Source organism: Schistocerca nitens, chromosome 11, assembly GCF_023898315.1.
Source record: "Schistocerca nitens isolate TAMUIC-IGC-003100 chromosome 11, iqSchNite1.1, whole genome shotgun sequence".
NCBI classification, from domain to species: Eukaryota; Metazoa; Arthropoda; class Insecta; order Orthoptera; family Acrididae; genus Schistocerca; species Schistocerca nitens.
The window spans coordinates 192,957,375-192,984,023 of NC_064624.1; the positions used below are offsets into that span (position 1 = coordinate 192,957,375).

The 26,649-nt window shown below is 43.7% G+C and overlaps 1 protein-coding gene and 1 non-coding gene across 2 annotated transcripts in view; one reads left to right on the forward strand and one right to left on the reverse strand.

Moving 5' to 3' along the window:
* Nucleotides 1-19,388, reverse strand: part of LOC126213081 (immunoglobulin domain-containing protein oig-4-like) — a 36,178-nt gene extending 16,790 nt beyond the window's left edge. Inside the window, exons 1-2 of the mRNA XM_049940669.1 lie at nucleotides 19,205-19,388; nucleotides 3,804-3,996 (exon numbers count right to left, since the gene is read on the reverse strand). Coding sequence (XP_049796626.1) covers nucleotides 3,804-3,980 — 177 coding nt within the window. The 5' untranslated portion in view covers nucleotides 3,981-3,996; nucleotides 19,205-19,388. The remainder of the gene's footprint in view (nucleotides 1-3,803; nucleotides 3,997-19,204) is intronic.
* A 653-nt stretch (nucleotides 19,389-20,041) lies between these two features.
* Nucleotides 20,042-20,116, forward strand: Trnas-cga (transfer RNA serine (anticodon CGA)). Its single transcript has one exon. It is a non-coding gene; the product is annotated as a tRNA-Ser (tRNA).
* The last annotated feature ends 6,533 nt before the right edge of the window (nucleotides 20,117-26,649 follow it).

Genomic DNA, 26,649 nt, shown 5'->3' on the forward strand with positions numbered 1-26,649 from the left:
GTGGATGAGGTGCAGTGCCCAAGAAGCCATGTTAAACAATCAGGAGAAGGCACAGTGTGATCTGTGGTACCATGAGACACCATCACCGACCACAGTGCAGAGACACTTCCAGACAACATTTGGAAGGAATCCACCTGATGTCAAGAGCATTAAAGCCTGGTACGAGAAGTTCAAGAACACAGGATCGGTTGCTGACCTTCCGAGCTCTGGTCGACCGAGAACCTCAGCAGACAGGGTGGAAGCTGTAACGCAGTCTTTTCTACGAAGTCCCAAGAAATCGGTGCGCAGGGCCTCACGTAAATTACAGATGCCAAAAAGCTCTCTCCGTGACATTTTACACGAACGTTTACTGTTTCGTGCATACAAATTGCAAATCGTTCAGGCGTTGTTGCCCAATGACAGTAGGCGTCGATATGGCTTTGCGGTCGAAACGGTATCACTTATTGAGCACAATGATGGTCATCTCAGACGAATTGCCTTTTCCGACGAAGCGACCTTTTTTGTCAGTGGAGTAGTGAATCGCCATAATGTGCGCATTTGGGGTTCACAACCCCCTGGCGAGATCACGGAGTGCGCCAGAGGCAGTCCAAAGGTGAATGTTTGGTGCGCGCTATTGCACGGTCGAATTATCGGGCCATTCTTCTTCGTTGAGGCTACCGTCACATCTGCAGTGTATCTGGACGTGTTGCAACTGTATGCTGTTCCTCAGCTGCTTCAGTATCACCCCGATGTCTCGTTTCAGCAAGACAGTGCACCGCCTCATTGGGGTTTGGACGTCCGTGCGTATCTCGATACGACCTTTCCTGGGAGATGGATTGCTCGTGATGGGCCAATGGTTTGGCCTCCACGCTCTCCTGACATAACCCCATTAGACTTCTTTTTATGGGGTTATGTCAAGGACGAGGTCTACTGAACACGTGTACCAGATCTTGAAACCCTGCGGCAACGGATAACCACAGTTGTTGAATCTATCCCTCCAGTGATGTTGGCTAATGTGTGGACGGAAACTGAATATCGGCTAGATGTGCTACCAAGGGTGCTCAAGTGGAAGTTTACTGATGTGTGAAAAAAACTTTGATGGTTTGTAAACAATTAGACACCAGTTTCATATTTGTATCTTACTTCTAGCCTTACCAATTTATGTAATCAGGGAAAGACTTTTCGGACACCCTGTATATTTGTACACACACAGTAGTGACTCATACAGAATACTCGTATTGGCCATAAACATAGTAATTACATCATGATATGTTTAACTGGTAAAAATTCGTATGTATACTTTTAGAGTGACACATGTGTTAAGAGAGTGTCTTCATTCTGGTAGAGAGTTGTAATCTTCACGGTAGTGAACACTTCAGAAAATTGGTTCTCACGTGATATCACAGTGCGGGATGTGGTAGTTGTTCTCCATGCCATGATAACATAGGGATGTGTCAGTGAGTTCCACCTGATTAAGCTGCAGTCAGTACCATCTGTGGTTAAAGCAGAAGTCGAGTGTTGTGACCAGAGGAGGCGATAAAGTGGATCCTTGCGGCAAACTTTTGTTTGTGTAGCGCGGTTCTGTGTGTCCATTGACTGGATTTACAGTATAATTAATGCTCCTATATTCAATAAAGGTTATACGAGGGCCGTTCAGAAAGTAACCTCCGGTTGATTTAAAAAAATACACCAAGTTAAATAAAAATATTTTAATATATACATCTTACAACTACATCTTTGCACTATTTTTCTACATAGTCTCCATAGCGATTGAGGCATCGTATCTCTTCACAAGCTTTGAAATTCCTTCTGCATAAAAATCACCCGCTTGTGCCTGGAGCCAGCCTGTGACCGCATCTTTGAGCTTAGAGAGTCTTAGAAATCTGTGGAAAACCAGTAGACAACTCCGACATTGAGAAACGTCGATTTTCACGAACTTTTGCATCAACTGTCTGAACGAGTTCGTCAGTCACCAATGATGGTCTACCACTCCTCTCTTCATCACGAACGTTTTCTCGTCCACTTTTAAATAAACGTACCCATTCACGGACAACTCCTTCACTCATAACTCTCGGTCCGTACACGGCACAAAGCTCACGATGAATAGCTGCTGCAGAATATCCTTTGGCTGTAAAAAACCTTATGACAGCACGCACTTCACATTTGGCGGGGTTTTCTGTTGCAGCACACATTTCAAACTGCCACAAAAACTAAACTAGCGCAGGTACGACGTTCACTCGACCACGGCTTGATGCCGACTGACCTGTTGAGTGCGTGAACGCACAGATGGCGTCGCTTCTCCCCCCACAACCCGCACTGTGACCAATCGGAGGTTACTTTCTGAACCGCCCTCGTAGATTGCAAATAAATATATACAGGTGGGTAAGTTAACTTTTCACTTGGTTTAAATTCAGTGTTCAACATACCACCATCAAAAGGATATTGGTGGCACTGCACAGAGAAGAGACGATGATGCTCCATTAACTGCAAGGAAAAAGTTGTGGTAGCACTCATGTTGTTACTGTTCTAGTAAACACATTAGTCTTGTTCTACAAGTCCCCATTTTTGTAATACTCCTGTTGTTGTTGTACTCATGTTGTCATTGCTGTAGTGCTCATGTGTTTTTCAAAGTGCTTATGTTGTTGTTCTTGTTCTGTTCTTGTGGCGTTGTTGTTGTTGTGTTCAAGTTGCTGCAGTACTCATGTTCTAGTATTTTGCTGTTATTGTTGTTGTGCTCATCTTGTTATTGTAGTTATTCTTGTCATAATTGTGTTCATATTGTTATTGCTGCAGTTTTCATGTTGTTCTTGGTGTTTCCCCACATTGTTGTTGTACTGATCATTTTGTTGTTGTTGTTGGGCTCGTTTTGTTAATGTACTTATTCTTCTCATCACTGTCTTCATATTGCTATTGTAGTTTTCTTGTTGTTGCAGTACCTATGTTGTTGTTGTGTCCATGTTGTTGGTGGTGTTCCTCAAAATTGTCATTGTACTGATCATGTTGTTACTGTTGTTGCTGCAGTACTGATGTTGTAGTGGTGTATTAATAATAGTTGTTGTTGCAGTGCTCATCTTGTTTTTGCATTATTGTGGTCATTGTCGTCATTGATGTCCATGTTGTTATTACTGTAGTTTTCCTGTCATTGCATTGTTGTTGTACTGATCATGTTGTTGTTGTTGTTGACGGGATCATTTTGTTATTGTAGTTATTCTTCTCATCACTGTCTTCATATTGTTATTGTAGTTTTCTTGTTGTTGCAGTACCTATGTTGTTGTTCTGTCCATGTTGTTGGTGGTATTTCTCAAAATTGTTATTGTACTGATCATGTTGTTACTGTTGTTGCTGCAGTACTGATATTGTAGTGATGTATTAATAATACTTGATGTTGCAGTGATCATCTTATTTTTGCATTATTGTAGTCGTTGTTGTCTTTGATGTCCATGTTGTTATTACTGTAGTTTTCCTGTCATTGCATTGTTGTTTTACTGATCATGTTGTTGTTGTTGGGCTCATTTTGTTATTGTAGTTATTCTTCTCATCACTGTCTTCATATTGTTATTGTAGTTTTCTTGTTGTTGCAGTACCTATGTTGTTGTTCTGTCCATGTTGTTGGTGGTGTTCCTCAAAATTGTTATTGTACTGATCATGTTGTTACTGTTGTTGCTGCGGTACTGATGTTGGAGTGATGTATTAATAACAGTTGTTGTAGTGCCCATCTTATTTTTGCATTATTGCGGTCGTTGTCGTCCTTATTGTTCATGTTGTTACTGTTGTAGTTTTCTTGTTGTTGCAGTACAACATGTTGTTGTTGCTGTTCTACTCACGTTGTTGTTGTTGTAGTACTTGTCGGTCTCGGCGTCGCGGTACTGGCCAGTGACCGGGAGGCCGATCTGCGCGCGGGACTTGGTCCGCCCCCGCGTGCGCCCCCGCCGTCCGTCCGCCCCCGGGGGCGGCGCCAGAGCCACCAGCAGCAGCAGCACGGCCGCGCCTGTCACTCGCATCCCCTGACCGACGGTTCTGCGGCAAACGTCAGGCGCATCAAATGAAATTAAATAACACAGCACAAGGAAACAACATTCAAACGAAACTGTAGGCTTCCAGAGACCATTTCAAGCCTAAAATATCTACGATGTATATATGCAGACTGAAGTGACGAATCCAAATTTGTAACGGGGCTGGGATGGGAGTTTGGAATGAGGTGGGAAGCCCGCTACGGTAGTCCGCGCAGTTGTGCAAAGCCACTGTGACTGGTGAGCAGGAAGGCGCAGATTCCAAACCCAGCACTGGTGCAAATTTTCTTTGTCGCTGCATTCTGCATGCATACATCATACTGGTAAATAATATTTGGCGGTAACATTTCTAACCCAATCATGTATATATACACGGTGGTCCATTGGTCGTGACCGGGCCAAATGCCTCACGAAATAAGCGCCAAACGAAAAAACTACAAAGAACGAAACTTGTATACCTTGAAGGGGGAAACCAGATGGCGCTATGGTTGGCGCACTAGATGGCCCTGCCATAGGTCAAACGGATATCAACTGCGTTTTTTAAAATAGGAACCCCCATTTTTATTACATATTCGTGTAGTACGTAAAGAAATAAGAATGTTTTAGTGGGACCAATTTTTTCGCGTTGTGATAGATGGCGCTGTAATAGTCATAAACATATGGCTCATAATTTCAGACGAACATTTGGTAACATGTAGGTTTTTTTAAATTAAAATACACAACTTAGGTACGTTTGAACATTTTATTTCGGTTGTTCCAATGTGATACATGTACCTTTGTGAACTTATCATATCTGAGAACGCATGCTCTTACAGCGTGATTACCTGTAAATACCACATTAATGCAATAAATGCTCAAAATGATGTCCGTCAACCTCAATGCATTTGGCAATACGTGTAACGACATTCCTCTCAACAGCGAGTAGTTCGCCTTCCGTAATGTTCGCACATGCAGTGACAATGCGCTGACGCATGTTGTCAGGCGTTTCCGATGGATCACGATAGCAAATATCCTTCAACTTTCCCCACAGAAATCAATCCGGGGACGTCAGATCCGGTGAACGTGCGGGCCACAGTATGGTGCTTCGACGACCGATCCACCTGTCATGAAATATGCTATTCAATACCGTTTCAACCGCACACGAGCTATGTGCCGGACATCGATCATGTTGGAAGTACATCGCCATTCTGTCATGCAGTAAAACATCTTGTAGTAACATCGGTAGAACATTACGTAGGAAATCGGCATACATTGCACCACTTAGATTGCCATCGATAAAATGGGGGCCAATTGTCCTTCCTCCCATAATGCCGCACCATACATTAACCCGACAAGGTCGCTGATGTTCCACTTGTCGCAGCCATCGTGGATTCTCTGTTGCCCAATAGTTCATATTATGCCGGTTTAGTTTACCGCTGTTGGTGAATGACACTTCATCGCTAAATAGAACGCGTGCAAAAAATCTGTCCCCGTCCCGTAATTCCTCTTGTGCCCAGTGGCAGAATTGTACACGACGTTCAAAGTTGTCGCCATGCAATTCCTGGTGCATAGAAATATGGTACGGGTGCAATCGATGTTGATGTAGCATTCTCAACACCGACGTTTTTGAGATTCCCGATTCTCGTACAATTTGTCTGCTACTGGTGTGCGGATTAGCCGCGACAGCAGCTAGAACACCTACTTGCGCATCATCATTTGTTGCAGGTCGTGGTTGACGTTTCACATGTGGCTGAACACTTCCTGATTCCCTATATAACGTAACTATCCGGCGAACGGTCCGGACACTTGGATGATGTCGTCCAGGATACCGAGCAGCATACATAGCAGACGCCCGTTGGGCGTTTGATCACAATAGCCATACATCAACACCATATCGACCTTTTCCGCAATTGGTAAACGGTCCATTTTAACACGGGTAATGAATCACGAAGCAAATACCGTCCGCACTGGCGGAATGTTACGTGATACTACGTACTTATACGTTTGTGACTATTACAGTGCCATCTGTCACAAAGCGAAAAAAGTGATCCAACTAAAAGACTCATATTTCTTTATGTACTACATGAATATGTAATAAAAAATGGGGGTTCTTATTTTAATAAACGCAGTTCATATCCGTTTGACCTATCGCAGCGCCATATAGCAGGCCAACCATAGCGCCATCTGGTTTCCCCCTTGAAGCTAGACAAGTTTCGTTCTTTGTAGTTTTTTCGTTCGACGCTTATTTCGTGAGATATTTGGGCCAGTCACGATCAATGGACCACCCTGCATAATAGTTTCGATCTGGGAATATTAGCAGAGGATGATACAACAGGCGTAAAATTGTTAACTCTCAAAGAATGCTCTGAAAGAGCAATGTACTTCAAAAAAACCGAATACAACAACTCTAAAAGGCCTACTCAAAAAGTGACTGCAAGATATCGACAAACCCCTCCTTCCCTCCTCTTTTTTCCCCACCTCTCCCCTCTCTGCCCCCTTCTCTCCCCCGAATCCTTTTGCATTTCCCTCCTCTGCCTCTTCTCATTCCATCTCGCATCTGCCCTGCCCCTCCCCCCCCCCTTTATGAGTCCTCTCCCTCCTTGATTCCCCCCTCCCTTTTTTCGTTTTTCCTCTCCTCCCTCCTTGTTTTTCCCCCTCCTCTAGGTCCCCCCCCCCCCATCTGCCTTGGCTCAGGAGTGCCATATTTGTGCCGCCATTTCTGTGCAGTGTTTTACAGTGTGTGTTTTTCCAGTGAGTGTTCCGTGTTGTGTCTTTTGAGAAGTGTAGCGAACAGCCATCATACTGTCGCTGGCTGTGATTTTTTTATCTCTTGCGAACAGAAACCAGACTGTCGCCATGTTTTTTAATTATGTGTCTACTATGTTACTTGTCTGATTCCTCTGTATTTTATCAACATTGCCAACCCCTTTTGATTTCTGTTTTAACTTTCCGCATTTTTACGCCATTTTACACTTTAAGTCACCATTTTATCGCCTGTTTTTCCTTGTTTCTTTCTCCTTCTTTTTTTTTTTTTTTTTAAGTCTGTAGGCTGTAGAGCAGCGTACCAAGCTGCTGCCAGCCCGCCCCCTTCGAGAGGAATTGAAAATCAATAAAGAAAAAAAGAAACGACAAATTGAGAGAGTTCAATGCTTCAGGTATTTTGCCGAAATCCTTGAATCAAAAGGGGAAGACAAAATGGCACAGAAAATTTGGACGTAAGAACTTAGGACAGCGTACTGGTAGTTCTACAACATCTACAAGGAAAATCGCATTTCCACACACCAAAATCAGGCACCAAAACACAAATTTCAGGTCTGGAGGCTAGTAGCGAAACGCTTAAATTCGCAGAAAAGGTGATGTGGAACATATCCTAAACGCAAAAATCTGAGCAAGATACTTGGCCCAAGAAAATGGATGCAGACTAGAATCCTGAAAAACTATCGAATGTGGCATATTCACTCAATGAACTGCCTAGCAAACTAGTAAAGTTTTTCAGGAAAGAAACGACAAATTTAGCAAAACCCAATTAATATTAGTGGCATGTGATTTGTGATGTAATTCATTAATTCATTGTGTCGTAAATTTCAGCAAGCTTAATTAGTTTTTACTTTACATTTTTATCGAAGTCTTTTCTTCTGTCTGTAGTCTTATGTTGAACGTTAATAAATGTCATCTTTGACAGCCAGTTGAGAGGTTCTTCGGATTGACCTAGTCTAAGAATCCTTGGTCTGACTAAATCGACAACAAAACATACTTGTCTTTGTACCGATTGTTGTCCTAAAAGACGAAAACCAGTTAATCAAATATTAACTATTCTAGAATGTTACACGAGTGCTATTTATTTTCATCCTGTCGTCAAAGTCGCATAACATCTCTATCATAAAAGACGCTAACTGAGGATTTTTCAATGTAATTTAATACATCTTACTGATTAAAGTACTTGCGTGCACGCTTTTAAATTTTGTTTACGTATGTCGGTACTCCGTGAATAGTTAGTTTTTAGCCCACCAGGAGATCAGTTTAATACACAGACCCGTCGTCATGTGTATTCATGGACATTGTGGTTTTCTAAGTGGATGAACTATGGCGCCAATCTCATAGTATGACATAACTTTATTTTACTGTAGTTCAATTCTGACGTAAATTGCCTAAGTTAACTTTTTAAGTAAGAAACTAATTTGTCTTGTTAATATGAAAATCGTCGGTGACAGACAAAACTGGCAATTCCGTGCAGAAAGTACGTGTGATTTTGCCGAAAATAAATTATTCGCAAAACAAGCATTTCAACAACGGCTGTCGACACCGTTGCGGACTGAAATGTAATTCTTTCGTAAATTAGCTCCGGTTAAACATCAACAAAAGCAAAACGAGGATAATGGAATGTAGTCGAATTAAATCGGATGATGCTGAGGGAATTAGATTAGGAAATGAGACACTTAAAGTAGTAAAGGAGTTTTGCTATTTAGGGAGTAAAATAACTGATGATGGCCGAAGTAGAGAGGATATAAAATGTAGACTGGCAATTGCAAGGAAATCGTTTCTGAAGAAGAGAAATTTGTTAACATCGGGTATAGATTTAAGTGTCAGGAAGTCGTTTCTGAAAGTATTTGTATGGAGTGTAGCCATGTATGGAAGTGAAACATGGACGATAACTAGTGTGGACAAGAAGAGAATAGAAGCTTTCGAAATGTGGTGCTACAGAAGAATGCTGAAGATAAGGTGGGTAGATCACGTAACTAATGAGGAGGTATTGAATAGGATTGGGGAGAAGAGAAGTTTGTGGCACAACTTGACTAGAAGAAGGGATCGGTTGGTAGGACATGTTTTGAGGCATCAAGGGATCACAAATTTAGCATTGGAGGGTAGCGTGGAGGGTAAAAATCGTAGAGGGAGACCAAGAGATGAATACACTAAACAGATTCAGAAGGATGTAGGTTGCAGTAGGTAATGGGAGATGAAGAAGCTTGCACAGGATAGAGTGGCATGGAGAGCTGCATCAAACCAGTCTCAGGACTGAAGACCACAACAACAACAACAATGGGGTGGGGCTTCGCTCCACGCGGATTGATTCAACAGGAATACTAAACATTTCAGGAGGCGCTAGCATAGACTAATTGGGCACAAAAGATTCCACACAGCACGTGTCCAGTTTTTATTCCTTGCAGAGATATTGTAGATTCCAGGTCTATGTTTTAATTTCGCGCGTTTGGTACCCCAGTTGCTGTGGGGTTTCTCATCGACTGTAATTTTTGTTTTCAATTTCAAGCTGCAAAGTTGTGACTGCAGTTTAGGTAACTGAGCTTTTACCTCTGATTTTAATTTGTTGGCCAATTCTATGGTATCGTTTGATACTTTCAGACCTGAATTTTTTTCTAGAGAAAGGAAAGTTTTTTTTCTTTCTGTTGTAATGCTCTTAGGTGACTTTTTTTTAATGATTTTAGACGCAAAATTTATACAAACACTTGGCTTCTTTTCTTCTTCTTCTTCTTCTTCTCAGCGATCTCAGGCCCTGTAGATCAAGTGCTGAATCAACGATCTCCTTCCACCGCCTTCTACCTCTCGCCCTCTCCAACTTGCGGAATTTTCTAATCCTTCGATGTCGTCCTCTATGTCATCTTTCCATGTTGTACGAGGTCGACTCAATGGTCTTGTTGCCTGAAGAGTTCTGGTGATTCTGTTGTTTTCCATTCTAGCCACATGTCCAGCCCATTGCAGTCTCCTACTTTTTAACTTCTGGATGACAGTGGGTTGCTTCAATAACATAAATTTCATTGTTCTTTCAAATTCTCCATACGCCATTCTCCAACACAGGTCCCCCGATTTTTCTCATTGCTTTCCTTTCGAAAAAATTCAGTTTTTCTCTTTCATTCTTTGTAAGCGTCCAGCTTTCTGAACCGTACAGTACTGTGGGGCAGATGATAGTGTTGTATATCTTCATCTTTGTGGTGATTGACAAAGCTTTACTTTTGAGTCGGTTGCTCAGTGGATTTCGAGGAGACCGTTCCACAACTGATAATTTGTTTACTATACGACAGATTTTTGAAAAATACTGGGAATTTAATAAAAACATCCACTGTCTCTCCATTGACTTCCAACGAGCCTATGACAGCATCCACAGAAGTAGCTTCTACAACACATTAGTATACCCAGTAAAATCATGAGGATGATAGAACTGTGCATTGATGCCTCCCAGCCGGCCGCTGTGACCGAGCGGTTCTAGGCACTTCAGTCCGGAACCGCGTGACTGCTACGGTCGCAGGTTCGAATCCTGCCTCGGGCATGGATGTGTGTGATGTCCTTAGGTTAGTTAGGTTTAACTAGTTCTAAGTTCTAGGGGACTGATGACCTCAGATGTTAAGTCCCATAGTGCTCAGAGCTATTTGAACCATTTCGAGTGAAGTTCAGAGGATCAATATCCCTCACCCTCCCAATTAAAACAAGACTGCGACAAGGAGACGCTCTTTCATGTGTCCTATCCAGTCTTGCATTAGAGAAAGTTATTCGGGAGAGTAATTTACACAGTGAAGTAAAACTCCTGGCTTATGAAGATTATATAGCGTTGCTGGGTGAAACTGAAGAAGAACTGAAAGACATGTAGAGACCTCTCAGGCACAGTGCCAGCAAAATGGGGCTTTTGATTATCGAAGAGAAAACAGAACATATGGAAATAAGTGGAGTCATAAACCCAAATCCTTACTTTGAAATCGACCAACATTCTAAATTCAGAAAAGTTATTCTTGTTAAATATCTTAGATCACGCTTCAACGGTAAAAATATCATAACAATGGATATAAATGAAAGAATAGCCCTCAGGGTCAAAATGTCTCGCTTTTTTTATGGTCTAAAACAACTAATTCTGAAATATTCACTATCGTAATAAACGAACTTTTCATTCAATAATTACAGCGCAATACAAAAATAATAATAGTATTGATTTACACAGAGGGATTTAACGACCCACCACTTCTGTGCTTCCTCGCTGTCACAAAATGCCTCTCACTGGTGCACTGACTATTGATTTTTTCATAGTGAAACCTAACAGTACTTGTACACGATAAAAAGGAGGAACAGTCACAAATATGTACATGAGGTTCCCACGGGGGAAAAATATTTCTGTACCAACTAAGAGACAATAGAATTTAATGTACACATTTGTAGCCGATGGGACTGGAAGGGTCAAACATCCCACACTGAACGAAAGTCGTTCAATAAGTAATGCAACAGATTTTTTTTTCCTCAGCCGGTTTGGGTCAAAAAAAAAAAATGCAGAATTTGTTGCGGCACATCGTGGAATACTCACGCTTCAGCCCCTATCCTTTCATGTAATTCTTATGGGTACTGGTGCTATATGCAGCCGTCGAAAAGGCGTCTGTAACGCAGGTGTGTTCCAGGGAGAGAGCTACACTGAAGAGCCAAAGAAAGTGCCGGGTTCCCGGGTTCGATTCCCGGCGGGGTCAGGGATTTTCTCTGCCTCGTGATGGCTGGGTGTTGTGTGCTGTCCTTAGGTTAGTTAGGTTTAAGTAGTTCTAAGTTCTGGGGGACTTATGACCGTAGCAGTTGAGTCCCATAGTGCTCAGAGCCATTTTGAAGCCAAAGAAAGTGGTAGCCCAGCCTAATATCGTGAGAATGGAGAAGTGCCACAACGCGACGTGGCATGGACTCGACTGATGTCTGAAGTAGCGCTGGAAGAAACTGACACCATGACTCCTGCAGGGCTGTCCATAAATCCGTAAGACTGCGAGGGCACTGAGATGCCTTCTGAACAGCACGTTGCAAGGCATCCCGGATATGCCCAATAATGTTCATGTCTGGGGAGTTTGGTGGCCAGCGGAAGTGTTTAAACTTGGGAGAGTGTTCCTGGAGCCACTCTGTAGCCATTCTGGACGTGTGGGGTGTCGCATTGTCCTGCTGGAATTTCCCAAGTCCTTTGCAATGCACAATGGACACGAATGGATGCAGGCGATGAGACAGGACGCTTAGGTACGTGTCACCTGTCAGAGTCGTATCTAGACGTATCAGGGATGCCATATCACTCCAACTCCACACGCCCCACACCATTACAGAGCCTCCATCAGATTGAACAATCCCCTGCTGACATGCAGGCTCGATGGATTCAGGAGATTGTCCCCATACCCGTACACGTCCATCCACTCGATACAATTTAAAACGAGACCTGTCCGAGCAGACAAGATGCTTCCAGTCATCAATGTCGGCGTCGACAGGCCCAGGCGAGGCGTAAGGCTTTGTATCGTGCAGTCATGAAGCGTACATGAATGGGCCTTCGGCTCCGAAAGCCAATTTCGATGATGTTTCATTGAATGATTCGCATGCTGACACTTGTTGATGGCTCAGCTTTGAAATCTGCAGCAATTTGAAGAAGGGCTGCTCTTCTGTCACATTGATCGATTCCCTTCAGTCGTAGTTGGTCCGTTCTCACGGGATCTTTTTCCGGCCACAGCGGTGTCGGAGATTTGATGTTTTAGCAGATTCCTCATATTCACGGTACACTCGTGAAATGGTCGTACCGGAAAATCCCCACTTCATTGCTACCTCGGAGATGCTGTGTCCCATCGGTCGTGCGCCCACTATAACACGTTCAAACTCACTTGATAACCTGCCATTGTAGCAGCAGTAACCTATCTAACGACTACGCCAGGCACTTGTTGTCTTATATACGCGTTGCCGATCGCAGCGCCATATTCTGCCTGTTTACATAACTCTGTATTTCAATACGCATGCCTGTACCAGTTTCTTTGGTGGCAACAAGGTCGGGCAAGTCTGTGGAGACCTGGCAGTGAACAAAAGCAAGGCGAGTCGTTGGGCAAGACGTCGTAAATCCTGGCAACAAGGTGGGGCAAACCTGTCCAATCTGCCGCCTGCCGCACACAGCTGTGACTCTTGCAGTGTTGGAACGTGCTGACTCTCTCATTCGAGGTGATCGACAGATCGCAATGAAACACCTGGCTGTCCAGCTGGACGTCCTGTTGGTAGTGCTGACTCATCCACCAGATGAGGTACTGAAAGGTGTGTTCCTGCCGGGTTCCTCGCCCCTTAACAGAAGAACATAAAGAGTATGAAACTTCCTGGCAGATTAAAACTGTGTGCCCGACCGAGACTCGAACTCGGGACCTTTGCCTTTCGCGGGCACGTGCTCTACCATCTGAGCTACCGAAGCACGACTCACGTAAAGCTGTGAGGACCGGGCGTGAGTCGTGCTTCGGTAGCTCAGATGGTAGAGCACTTGCCCGCGAAAGGCAAAGGTCCCGAGTTCGAGTCTCGGTCGGGCACACAGTTTTAATCTGCCAGGAAGTTTCATACGAGATTGGTCTTTGCGGTCGGAGGGCAGAGACGTGTGAGGGGAAATGCTGCCGTAATAGGCGCTCGGCTCTACCAACAGAAAGTGAAACGTTTAACAAAAAAAAAAAAAAAAAAAAAAAAAAAAAAAAAAAAAAAAAGGTTCAAATGGCTCTGAGCACTATGGGACTCAACTGCTGAGATCATTAGTCCCCTAAAACTTAGAACTAGTTAAACCTAACTAACCTAAGGACATCACAAACATCCATGCACGAGGCAGGATTCGAACCTCCGACCGTAGCGGTGTTGCGGTTCCAGACTGCAGCGCGTTTAACCGCACGGCCACTTCGGCTGGCAAACGTTTAACATCACCACGCAATTTTGCCACTGCATCTGCCAGGTCGCTGGTGTTGGCGGAAACGAAACGGAAAAAAAAAAACCAGGCAAGTCCACATGAAGTATTCCGGACAAATCCGATATGTGACGAAACCTAACGACGGACCCATCGGACGCCTTTAATTGTGCCACTTACTAGCAGTTACCATTGTTAGCAAACTGGTTATCGCCAAGCATCAACATGCATCCTTTTCCGTTCAGTTCTTGCTCTGAGGGGGATAAGCAGGTTGATAGCTTGTTGATGCACAGAATATCTAATAGTAAATCAATGAACTGTAGATGAAAACTGAAGAAACTGCAAAAAGGTGGGAATTTAAGGAGATGGGACCTGGATAAACTGACTAAACCAGAGGTTGTACAGAGTTTCAGGGAGAGCACAAGGGAACAATTGATAGGAATGAGGGAAAGAAATACGGTAGAAGAAGAATGGGTGGCTTTGAGAGATAAAGTAGTGAAGGCAACAGAGGATCAAGTAGGTGAAAAGACTAGGGCTAGTAGAAATCATTGGGTAACAGAACAGATATTTAATTGATGAAGAGAGAAAATATAAAAACGCAGTAAATGAAGCGGGCAAAGAGGAATACAAACGTCTCAAAAATGAGATCGACAGGAAAAGCAAAATGGCTAAGCAGCGATGGCTAGTGGACAAATGTAAGGATGTAGAGGCTTGTCTCACTAGGGGTAAGATAGATACTGCCTACAGGAAAATTAAAGAGACCTTTGGAGTAAAGAGAACCACTTGTATGAATATCAAGAGCTCAGATGGAAACCCAGTTCTAACCAAAGAAGGGAAAGCAGAAAGATGGAAGGTGTGTTGTCACTGCCAGACACCACACTTGCTAGGTGGTAGCTTAAATCGGCCGCGGTCCATTAGTACATGTCGGACCCGCGTGTCGCCACTGTGTGATCGCAGACCGAGCGCCACCACACGGCAGGTCTCGAGAGACGTACGCGAACTCGCCCCAGTTGTACGACGACGTTGCTAGCGACTATACGGACGAAGCCATTTCTCTCCTTTGCCGAGAGACAGACAGAATAGCCTTCAGCTAAGTTAATGGCTACGACTTAGCAAGGCGCCAATTGTATCAGTGCATGTATCATACGAGTCTCATTTGTATCGCCACAATCTCCAGATGTATAATCAAGAACGATGTATACAAGGACGGATTAAAAGTTAAGTAGTCCAGAAGCTACGTACTTTTCTTTATAGCATTCATTAAGTCTCCTGTTTCAGACCTCACTCCATCCTTCGTGAGTTAGCGCGTGCATCTTGACCGCCTCTTTCAATTAGTGTGCGTAGTGTTGGCAAGTCTGCCGACACTACAGAAGGACTATATAGAGAGTCTATACAAGGGCTATGTACTTGAGGACAATATTATGGAAATGAAAGAGGATGTAGATGAAGATGAAATGGGAGACACGATACTGCGTGAAGAGTTTGACAGAGCACTGAAAGACCTGAGTCGAAACAAGGCCCCGGGAGAAAATTCCATTAGAACTACTGACGGCCTTGGGAGAGACAGTCCTGGCAAAACTCTACCATCTGGTGAGCAAGATGTATGAGACAGGCGAAATACCCTCAGACTTCAAGAAGAATATAATAATTCCAATCCCAAAGAAAGCAGGTGTTGACAGATGTTCAATAAGTCACGGATGCAAAATACTAATGCGAATTCTTTACAGACGAATGGAAAAACTGGTAGAAGCCGACCTTGGGGAAGATCAGTTTGGATTCCGTAGAAATATTGGAACACGTGAGGCAATACTGACCCTACGACTTATCTTAGAAGCTAGATTAAGGAAAGGCAAACCTACGTTTCTAGCATTTGTAGACTTAGAGAAAGCTTTTGACAATGTTGACTGGAATACTCTTTTTCAAATTCTGAAGGTGGCAGGGGTAAAATACAGGGAGCGAAAGGCTATTTACAATTTGTACAGAAAGCAGATGGCAGCTATAAGAATCGAGGGACATGAAAGGGAAGCAGTGGTTGGGAAGGGAGTGAGACAGGGTAGTAGCCTCTCCCCGATGTTATTCAGTCTGTATATTGAGCAAGCAGTGAAGGAAACAAAAGAAAAATTCGAAGTAAGAATCAAAATCCATGGAGAAGAAATAAAAACTTTGAGGTTCGCCGATGACATTGTAATTCTGTCAGAGACAGCAAAGGACTTGGAAGAGTAGTTGAACGGAATTGACAGTGTCTTGAAAGGAGGATATAAGATGAACATCAACAAAAGCAAAACGAGGATAATGGAATGTAGTCGAATTAATTTGGGTGATGCTGAGGGAATTCGATTAGGAAATGAGACACTTAAAGTTGTAAAGGAATTTTGCTATTTGCGGAGCAAAATAACTGATGATGGTCGAAGTAGAGAGGATATAAAATGTAGACTGGCAATGGCATGGAAAGCGTTTCTGAAGAAGAGAAATTTGTTTACATCGAGTATAGATTTAAGTGTCAGGAAGTCGTTTCTGAAAGTATTTGTATGGAGTGTAGCCATGTATGGAAGTGAAACATGGACGATAAATAGTTTGGACAAGAAGAGAATAGAGGCTTTCGAAATGTGGTGCTACAGAAGAATGCTGAAGATTAGATGGGTAGATCATATAACTAATGAGGAGGTATTGAATAGAATTGGGGAGAAGAGAAGTTTGTGGCACAACTTGACAAGAAGAAGGGATCGGTTTGCAGGACGTGTTCTGAGGCATGAAGGGATCACCAATTTAGTATTGGAGGGCAGCGTGGAGGGTAAAAATCGTAGAGGGTGACGAAGAGATGAATACACTAAACAGATACAGAAGGATGTAGGCTGCAGTAGTTACTGGGTGATGAAGAAGCTTGCACAGGATAGAGTAGCATGGAGAGCTGCATCAAACCAGTCTCAGGACTGAAGACGACAACAACACCAAAAAGCCAAAAAATCCGAGAATTGTTAACTGGTAATTATATCACATTAAAAAAATTTTTTTTGTTATTTGTCTGCAGACTGTGTCTCCATCTGTCTATTCAACCGTTTTCTCTCAGGAGAGGTGTTAAGTTGAAATTTGCCACATATTGAGGTCTATGGTCCTTTGGGGGTATAACAAACGTTAGCTTCTGAGTCAATGCAATCAAAAGATAAGGTCCTTTATGTCACATATTTTGATGCTCACACACTCACTCATTAAAACCTATAGGGTTCCTTTCCTTGTAGGATCACGAAATTAGGGTAGAATAGAGGTTTAACACTAAATAAAGGAAAAAAAAATCAGAGAATTTTAATTTGTAGTTATATCACACGAAAAAAATATTTCTTTTGTCGTTTGTTATCCGACTTCAAACACGAAATTAAAACGTTCTCGTAAGCCTTGGAATCTATATGATCGATATATTGCTAGTATCAATGTTGGCAACAGGCAAAAATTGCCGAGATCCTCGTTTTACAGAATGAGTAAACTCTTTGTAATCATGTAATTAAGTTTGTACAGTACCCACAGTGCGTCAGACCTAATCGCACCTGCCCAATTTCTTAATAATTTTGTACTTCCTAATGTAGGTAATGGTTGGAGAATGATCGAAAATTTTCGAACATGTCGGCAATAAAAATGTTGTATGCAACTGTGATGGAAGCCTTAGTTAATTAATTATAAATAAATTGAGTTACTGATGCTCTTACTAAAGTGCGCGTCATTTACGACGGCGGCCGAGTTTAGGTTCGTTCTGCGCATCTGACGTCACAAAACACAGTCAGCCAATGAACAGAGAACGACGTTGCCAGAGCTCGACTGCAGTGCAGAGCACGGACGAGTATCTTCAGTTTCAGAAACGTTCAGTCATAAATAAAGTAATTGAACAAAGGCAATGTCTCGATAGCAGACTTTCTTTTATAGAAAGTTTGGAAAAAGCATTCTTTATACCAACTGCTTCATATTCTATTAATTAATCAAACCAAACAAGCAATAAGCGTCCTAATTCAGGCGATAGCAAGGAAAGGTGTTTGTATCATTCTCACGAACGGCTTTTTCGCAATAAAGAACAGCGGTAATTGTTTATTTCCTATTGTACTTCGACCAAACGTGAGTAATTCATAGTCATACCAACAGTGTTTGTCGGTATTTTGCGTGATATTTTAAAGTCCTCCTGGACATATATTGTACGATGAGCTCCGTTAACATAATGGTTAAGGTGTCGCCGGCACGGTAGCTCAGATGGTTTCGGTCAGAGAGTTAGCAGCCCTCAGTAATAAAAAAAATAAAATAATAAGAAACTGAGTTATCGATCAACAACGAACTTAAGCGGATGTCTTACGACGTCCGCCCCTAGCAGATGCAACGAACGAAAGCGATCAAAATCAGATTTAAAAAAAAAGTAAAAGCATGTTCGGTGAGAGGGCTGGTCGGCCTCTGTAATAAAAAAACTAGGTGGAAGGATCAACAATGCGAACTTTACCGGATGTCATGTGACGTCCGCAACGACCAAACTCAACGCTCAACAACGAACACGAAAAAAAAAAAAAGTGTTGGGATGCTGAGCGAAGAGTTCTGAGTTCAAACCTTGTTTGGTGCTTTATATATTCTTTATTTAAAAACATTATAGAAGTGTCTTACTTCATGAATTTCATTTGTTTGAATGTATTTTTTTGAAATTTCTAGTGGCAACTAAAATCGACCTTACGGAAAGTATACGCTATGGACTTTTACCTCTGCAAACTCTTCAAAATTTGGTGCGATGGTTTACTACATTTAATGCTGCACAATAACTTCGTTTAACATCGAAACAAAATTAAGTCATTTATGGGGGGAAGGTATCAGTCAAGAAGATGTGTAACAATCAAATTTTTGGGCCAAATAGTTTTTGTGAAATGGAATGATAAAGTGTGTCAAAAATGGTTCAAATGGCTCTGAGCACTGTGGGACTTAACATCTGTGGTCATCAGTTCCCTAGAACTTAGAACTACTTAAACCTAACTAACCTAAGGACATCACACACATCCACGCCCGAGGCAGGATTCGAACCTGCGACCGTAGCAGTCGCGCGGTTCCGGACTGCGCGCCTAGAACCGCTAGACCACCGCGGCCGGCGATAAAGTGTGTCAAAGCAGTCGGAACACCGTGTGTCTACACAGGCGAGCAGTGCAGTGATGACAAAATGCGGGGAGCAGGTCTCTGTAGCAGCGAAAGGGTTAATGTGGCCGTGGTGTCTTCAATTCATAAACTGCGCGCTCCCCCCTAAACGTAAGTTTGCGAACTATACTATACTATGGCGCTGCTTCTCTTGGCGCGTGCGTCGTTTGAAACTGGCAAACGCAGCAATCTCCCGCGTCTGGGCAGGCATGCGCGAACCGCCAAGATAAAAGAATTCAACTATTAACACAGTGTTAGAATTGCATATGTACTTGTCCGATTTTTCCAAAAATGTTCAGTGTCGCCCTCGGATATGGAATGTTTTCTTCGGGTTTACACTAGGACCTCCTAAAAATCTCGTATTTCCAATTCCTGCCGAAGCGCCACATACACGCCGCCTACCACGGTTTCGAGGCGTCCGTTGGACGCGAGACCTGGCGTTTACCTTCTGCAGATGTCACGCCCAGCTGCGACCGGCGTGGTTATATAGGGCAGGCGGCGCGCGTCCGGTGGTTGGCGGTTCACCAGGTGGTTGGACGGATGGGCGCCTTTAAGCCTGCGCAGCTGCCGGTGTGCTTGCAGTGATACTCGGGCCCCTGACCCGGCTGCAACTGAGGCCGCTTACCCCCTCCACCTGGCCCTCGGCGCGTCGCACACACAGCCGCAGTTGTGCCTGCGGCGGGGAGGGGTCAGGTGCGCTGGTGGTGGGGGAACCGCAGCAGCTATCACCCCCCCCCCCCCACACACACACACACCTCACCCCTCACGTGTTGCTCAACCTCCAGCACTTCCCTTCCCACCGAATCTGCCCTTGCGCTACTGGGACGAGATGAAAATTGTTCGGCCTATCCTGCGAGAGAGAGAATGTGGTTTCGTTTTTATTCAGGTCACATGCAACCACTTAGCACATAACTGCAATATACGATACCAGTACTTATTGTAGATCGCGATACGCTTATATTTTTTTGATCATATATCTTTTCTGTCCAGGTTTTTGGCATTAACATGTAATTTTCAGTTGGCAAGGGTCCCGATGTCGAGCCCCTGTCCGGCACACACCTTTAATCTGCCAGGAAGTTTCATATCAGCGCACACTCCGCTGCAGAGTGAAAATCTCATTCTGGAAACATCCCCCAGGCTGTGGCTAAGCCATGTCTCCGCAGTATCCTTTCTTTCAGGAGTGCTAGTTCTGCAAGGTTCGCAGGAGAGCTTCTGTAAAGTCTGGAAAGTAGGAGACGAGGTACTGGCAGAAGTAAAGCTGTGAGGACGGGTGGTGAGTCGTGCTTGGGTAGCTCAGTTGGTAGAGCACTTGCCCGCGAAAGGCAAAGGTCCCGAGTTCGAGTCTCGGCCCGGCGCACAGTTTTAATCTGCCAGGAAGTTTCATATCGGCGCACACTCCGCTGTAGAGTGAAAATTTCACTCTAGAAACATCCCCCAGGCTGTGGCTAAGCCATATCTCCGCAATATTCTTTCTTCCGGGAGAGCTAGTTCTGCAAGGTTCGCAGGAGAGCTTCTGTGAAGTTGGAAGGTAGGAGACGCGGTACTGGCAGAAGTAAAGCTGTGAGGACGGGCCGTGAGTCGTGCTTGGGTAGCTCAGTTGGTAGAGCACTTGCCTGCGAAAGACAAAGGTCCCGATTTCGAGTCTCGGTCCGGCACACAGTTTTAATCTGCCAGGAAGTTTCATATCAGCGCACACTCCGCTGCAGAGTGAAAATCTCATTCTGGAAGATGAAAATTGTTCGGCCTATCTTGCGAGAGAGAGAATGTGGTTTCGTTTTTATCCAGGTCACATGCAACCACTTAGCTTATAACCGCAATATACGATACCAGTACTTAATGTAGATCGCAATATGCTTATATTTTTTGATCATATTCCTTTTTTTTTTTTTTTTGCAGGTTTTTGGCGTTAACATGTAATTCATAGGTGGCACTTGAAACGTTTGGTTAGTAATTTGAGGATATTGTTTCAATATGTCACTTATTTAAACATTTACACTAATAGAACCGAGCGAGGTGGTGCGGTGGTAGCACACTGGACTCGCATTCGGGAGGACGACGGTTCAATCCCGCGTCCAGCCATCCTGATTTAGGTTTTCCGTGATTTCCGTAAATCGCTTCAGGCAAATGCTGGGATGGTTCCTTTGAAAGGCCACGGCTGACTTCCTTCCCCATCCTTCCCTAATCCGATGAGACCGATGACCTCGCAGTTAGGTCTCTTCCCCCAAACAACCCAACCCGACACAATAGATAAAATAATAGAATAATGTTCGCAAAAAGGATAAATATAATAATACTGTCCAATGTAATAATAACAGAACCCAACATCTTTACACTTACTCATCCATGACCCCCTCCCCAGAATATTGAAACGTAAAGTCAAAACAGCTGTCACCAAAATTTTCAGCCACTCGCTAACAGCTAGTACAACCGCCACCCTCCGCCCCCCCCCCCAACAAAAAAAATCGGCTGTATCCCCCCCCTCTCTCTCACTCATACACACACACGCGGTATAAACATCATAAATAGAAAAAAAAAATGGTTAAAATGGCTCTGAGCACTATGGGACTTAACATCTGATGTCATCAGTCGCCTAGAACTTAGAACTACTTAAACCTAACTAACCTAAGGACATCACACACATCCATGCCCGAGGCAGGATTCGAACCTGCGAGCGTAGCGGTCACGCGGTTCCAGACTGAAGCGCCTAGAATAGCTTTTTTTTTTAATCTTTTTTTGTTGGTCTCAGTTCGTTGCATCTGCTCGGGGCGGACGTCACAAGACACCCGTTTCAGTTCGCCATTGATCTATTAACTCAGTTTTTCTTTTATTACAGAGGGCAGCGCGCCCCTCTGACCGAACACGCTGCGCTACCGTGCCGGCAGAAGCGCTCGGCCCCATCGGCCGGCCATAAATAGTAGTAACGAAAATATACTTCGTTAGGTTGGCAACACATAGGTAAACATACCAAAGAAGATGAAACACGTACTGGAGTCGCAATATTTACGCTGCGAAAAGAAGTGTACGACGAAATAGTTGTATCGAGTGACAAAAGAAAGATAGTGCAACACAAAAAAGAGTGAGAAACATGGTGAAGAGTGTGTGGATGGCGATTACACAAAGATATGATTATACGAGGTGCATTCAAGTTCTAAGGCCTCCGATTTTTTTTTCTAATTAACTACTCACCCGAAACCGATGAAACTGGCGTTACTTCTCGACGTAATCGCCCTGCAGACGTACACATTTTTCACAACGCTGACGCCATGATTCCATGGCAGCGGCGAAGGCTTCTTTAGGAGTCTGTTTTGACCACTGGAAAATCGCTGAGGCAATAGCAGCACGGCTGGTGAATGTGCGCCCACGGAGAGTGTCTTTCATTGTTGGAAAAAGCCAAAAGTCAATAGGAGCCAGGTCAGGTGAGGAATCACTTCAAAGTTGTTATCACGAAGAAACTGTTGCGTAACGTTAGCTCGATGTGTGGGTGCGTTGTCTCGGTGAAACAGCACACGCGCAGCCCTTCCCGGACGTTTTTGTTGCAGTGCAGGAAGGAATTTGTTCTTCAAAACATTTTCGTAGGATGCACCTGTTGCCGTAGTGCCCTTTGGAACGCAATGGGTAAGGATTACGCCCTCGCTGTCCCAGAACATGGACACCATCATTTTTTCAGCACTGGCGGTTACCAGAAATTTTTTTGGTGGCGGTGAATCTGTGTGCTTCCATTGAGCTGACTGGCGCTTTGTTTCTGGATTGAAAAATGGCCACCACGTCTCATCCATTGTCACAACCGACGAAATGAAGGTCCCATTCCTGCTGTCGTTGCGCGTCAACATTGCTGGGCAACATGCCACAGGGGCAGCCGTGTGGTCGTCCGTCAGCATTCGTGGCACCCACCTGGATGACACTTTTCGCATTTTCAGGTCGTCATGCAGGATTGTCTGCACAGAACCCACAGAAATGCCAACTCTGGAGGCGATCTGTTCAACAGTCATTCGGCGATCCCCCAAAACAATTCTCTCCACTTTCTCGATCGTATCGTCAGACCGGCTTGTGCGAGCCCGCGGTTGTTTCGGTTTGTTGTCACACGATGTTCTGCCTCCATTAAACTGTCGCACCCACGAACGCACTTTCGACACATCCGTAACTCCGTCACCACATGTCTCCTTCAACTGTCGATGAATTTCAATTGGTTTCACACCACACAAATTCAGAAAACGAATGATTGCACGCTGTTCAAGTAAGGAAAACGTCGCCATTTTAAGTATTTAAAACAGTTCTCATTCTCGCCGCTGGCGGTAAAATTCCATCTGCTGTATGGTGCTGCCATCTCTGGGACGTATTGACAATGAACGCGGCCTCATTTTAAAACAATGCGCATGTTTCTATATCTTTCCAGTCCGGAGAAAAAAAATCGGAGGCCTTAGAACTTGAATGCACCTCATATGGCAGTGATAAAAGTGGTAGTGCGACCTCCAGACCAGATGTGAGGAAACGCAGATCAGCAAATCGTAAGTAATTTTTTTTTTAACAAATAATCACGAAGTGAACTGTTTGATAATCAATAACTAACAAAACCGTATCGTTATAGATCCCGCTGAGGACGCCTTAGAGCCGGCGGCAGTGGCCGAGCGGTTCTAGGCGCTTCAGTCTGGAACCGCGAGACCGCTACGGTCGCAGGTTCGAATCCTGCTTCGGGCACGGATGTGTGTGATGTCCTTAGGTTAGTTAGGTTCAAGTAGTTCTAAGTTCAAAGGGACTGATGACCTCAGAAGTTGAGTCCCATAGTGCTCAGAGCCATTTGAACCATTTGATGACGCCTTAGAACAGGAGAAGGCGAAACGTGTATGGGATACATAACGTAACTAGCAGCAGGAAAAGGCAGTTTGATTTGCAAAACAAGTATAAATTGGAGGGTTGTGCTTAGACTGACTTTTATAACGTCCAGAACAAATTTTGATTTTCCAGCGTAGCGTGCAATGATTTGGAACTCCACGACAGATTCAAACTCTGCACTGGACTGGTTCTCGAACTCGGGACCTTTGTCTTTTGCTCTACCACCTGAGCTATCTAAGTGCATGCCGATGAAAGGCAAAGATCCCAGATTTCATTCCTGTACTATCAAGGCATTTATTGTGCTACCCGATACATTAGTACTTTCTTATCGTATCGTTTGTCTTTTAAGCATTTCTTATTATTAATACGTTATTCTGAGGACACAACTGACACCGGCCAGTGTGACCGAGCGGTTCTAGGTGCTTCAGTCTGGTACCGCGGGACCGCTACCGTCGCAGGTTCGAATCCTGCCTGGGGCATGTATGTGTGTGATGTCCTTAGGTTCAAATGGTTCAAATGGCTCTGAGCACTATGGGACTTAACATCTGAGGTCATCAGTCACCTAGAACTTAGAACTACTTAAACCTAACTAACCTAACGACATCACACACATCCATGCCCGAGGCAGGATTCGAACCTGCGAGCGTAGCTGTCCCGCGGTTCCAGACTGTAGCGCCTAGAACCGAGCGTTCACCCCGGCCGGCTGTCCTTAGGTTAGTTAGGTTTAAGTAGTTCTGAGTCTAGGGGACTGATGACCTCAAATGTTAAGTCCCATAGTGCTCAGAGCCTTTTGATTTTTTTTTGACACTTTTAGGTACAAATTTGAGCCTTTCATTTCATTGTGCAATTAATTCCTGTAATAGTCGAACTAAGACTGTGTAATCAAAACACCCAGGTATGGAGGACAACATTGTTTATGTGATATAAAATGTAAAATTTTTCGTGAACTGAAAGGCTATCACAGAAAACGAATGTAACTAAAAAATTAAAAAGATTTACAGTGTAATATAGAATCACAACATTTTGTGTCGCACGCGGCATGCTCGTTATTTTTTGATCCTGTAGCTTGTCTTCTAATGTTTTTGCCATTAAAATCTCACTTTGGCAAGACTATTAATACTTTTGGTTACTAATGTGAGGACGTTGTTTCATTCTACAATGAAACATCGTAACTGGCGAAATCTGAAAATGGCCTCACAGAAGTCGGACAGACAAATATAGGTACAAAGCAGGTAACTGCTAAGGAACCTTGGGTAACAGAAGAAAGTACTTCAATTAGTCGACCAAAGAAGGAAAGACGAAAATGTTCCAGAAAAAGCAATACAGCGATCTAAGCCACTTAGGAATGAAATAAATAGGAAATCTGAGGAAGTCAAAGCGAAATGAGTGCAAGAAAAATATGAATGAACAACTCAAAGCAACGGCGTCACCATTTTGAGGGAAAGAGGAATTCCACTGTTAAATGCATAGGAGAGAACGTATGGGTGAAGAGAGTAAATTCAATGTCTCTACAACGTGGGCGACCTTTCGGAATAATATCACGAGTACAGAATATGGATTGGGAGGAAATCGAAGAAAGACGAAAGTAATGAGAAATAGCAGGAATGAAAACAGTGAGAAACTTCACATCAGGATTGATGGTCACCAAGTACATGAAGTTAAGGAATTCTTCTACTAGCCAGCAAAATAACAAATGACGGGGCAAGGAGTACATAAAAAGACTAGCTGTGGCAAAAAGGGCATTCGTGGCCAAGAGAAGTCTATTAGTATCAAACATAGGCCTTAATAAGAGGAAGACATCTTTCAAAACGTTCGTTTGGAGCACAGAATTGTATGGTAGTGAAACATGGAGTGCAGGAAAACCGGAACAGAAGAGAATCGAAGCACTGGAGATGTGGTGTTACAGACAAATGTTGAAAATTAGGTGGACCGATAAGGTAAGGAATGAGGAGGTTCTGCGCAGAAGTGGCGAGGAGAGGAGTGTGTGGAAAACACTGACAAGGAGAAGGGACAGGGTGATAGGACAAATGTTGAGACATGAGGGAGTGACTTCCATGGTACTAGAGGGAGCTGTAGAGGGCAAAAACTGTAGAGGAAGACAGAGATTGGAATACGTCAAGCAAATAATTGAGGACGTAGGTCGCAAGTGCTACTCTGAGATGCAGAGGTTGGCACAGGAAAGGAATTTGTGACAGGCCGCTTCGAACCAGTCAGAAGACTGAGGACACCAAAAAAAAATCGGAGATAGCGTGGAAAATAAGCCCCAAAACTGCCACATAATGAACTTAAAAGCCCGTGCTTCCTAGCTGCTGACAAGAATAATATCAAAAGAACACAAAAGAAACTGACAATCTGTTACATGATGATTAGTTGCCGTAAGGAAAGGTAAAGGGACGAGAAAGGCAATTAAATGGCGTTTGCACTTAACAATGCAAAGAAGACTTAAAGAAACACGTCCAGAGAGAGCGTTAGGGAACAACTGACAAGAACGGGGGAAAGAAATACAGTACAAGAAGAATGGGTAGCTTTGAGAGATGAAATAGTGAAGGCAGCAGTGGATTAAGTAGGTAAAAAGACGAGAGCTAGTAGAAATCATTGGGTAACAGAAGAGATATTTAATTGATGAAAGGAGAAAATATATAAATGCAGTAAATGAAGCAGGCAAAAAGGAATACAAATGTCTCAAAAATGAGATCGACAGGAAGTGCAAAATGGCTAAGCAGGGATGGATAGAGGACAAATGTAAGGATGTAGAGGATTATCTCACTAAGGGTAAGATAGGTACTGCCTACAGGAAAATTAAAGAGACCTTTGGAGAAAAGAGAACCACTTGTATGAATATCAAGAGCTCAGATGGAAACCCAGTTCTAAGCAAAGAAGGGAAAGCAGAAAGGTGGAAGGAGTATGTAGAGGGTCTATACAAGGGCGATGTACTTCACGGCAATATTATGGAAATGGAAGAGGATGTAGATGAAGATGAAATGGGAGATATGATACAGTGTGAAGATATTGACAGAGCACTGAAAGACATAAGTCGAAACAAGGCCCCGGGAGTAGACA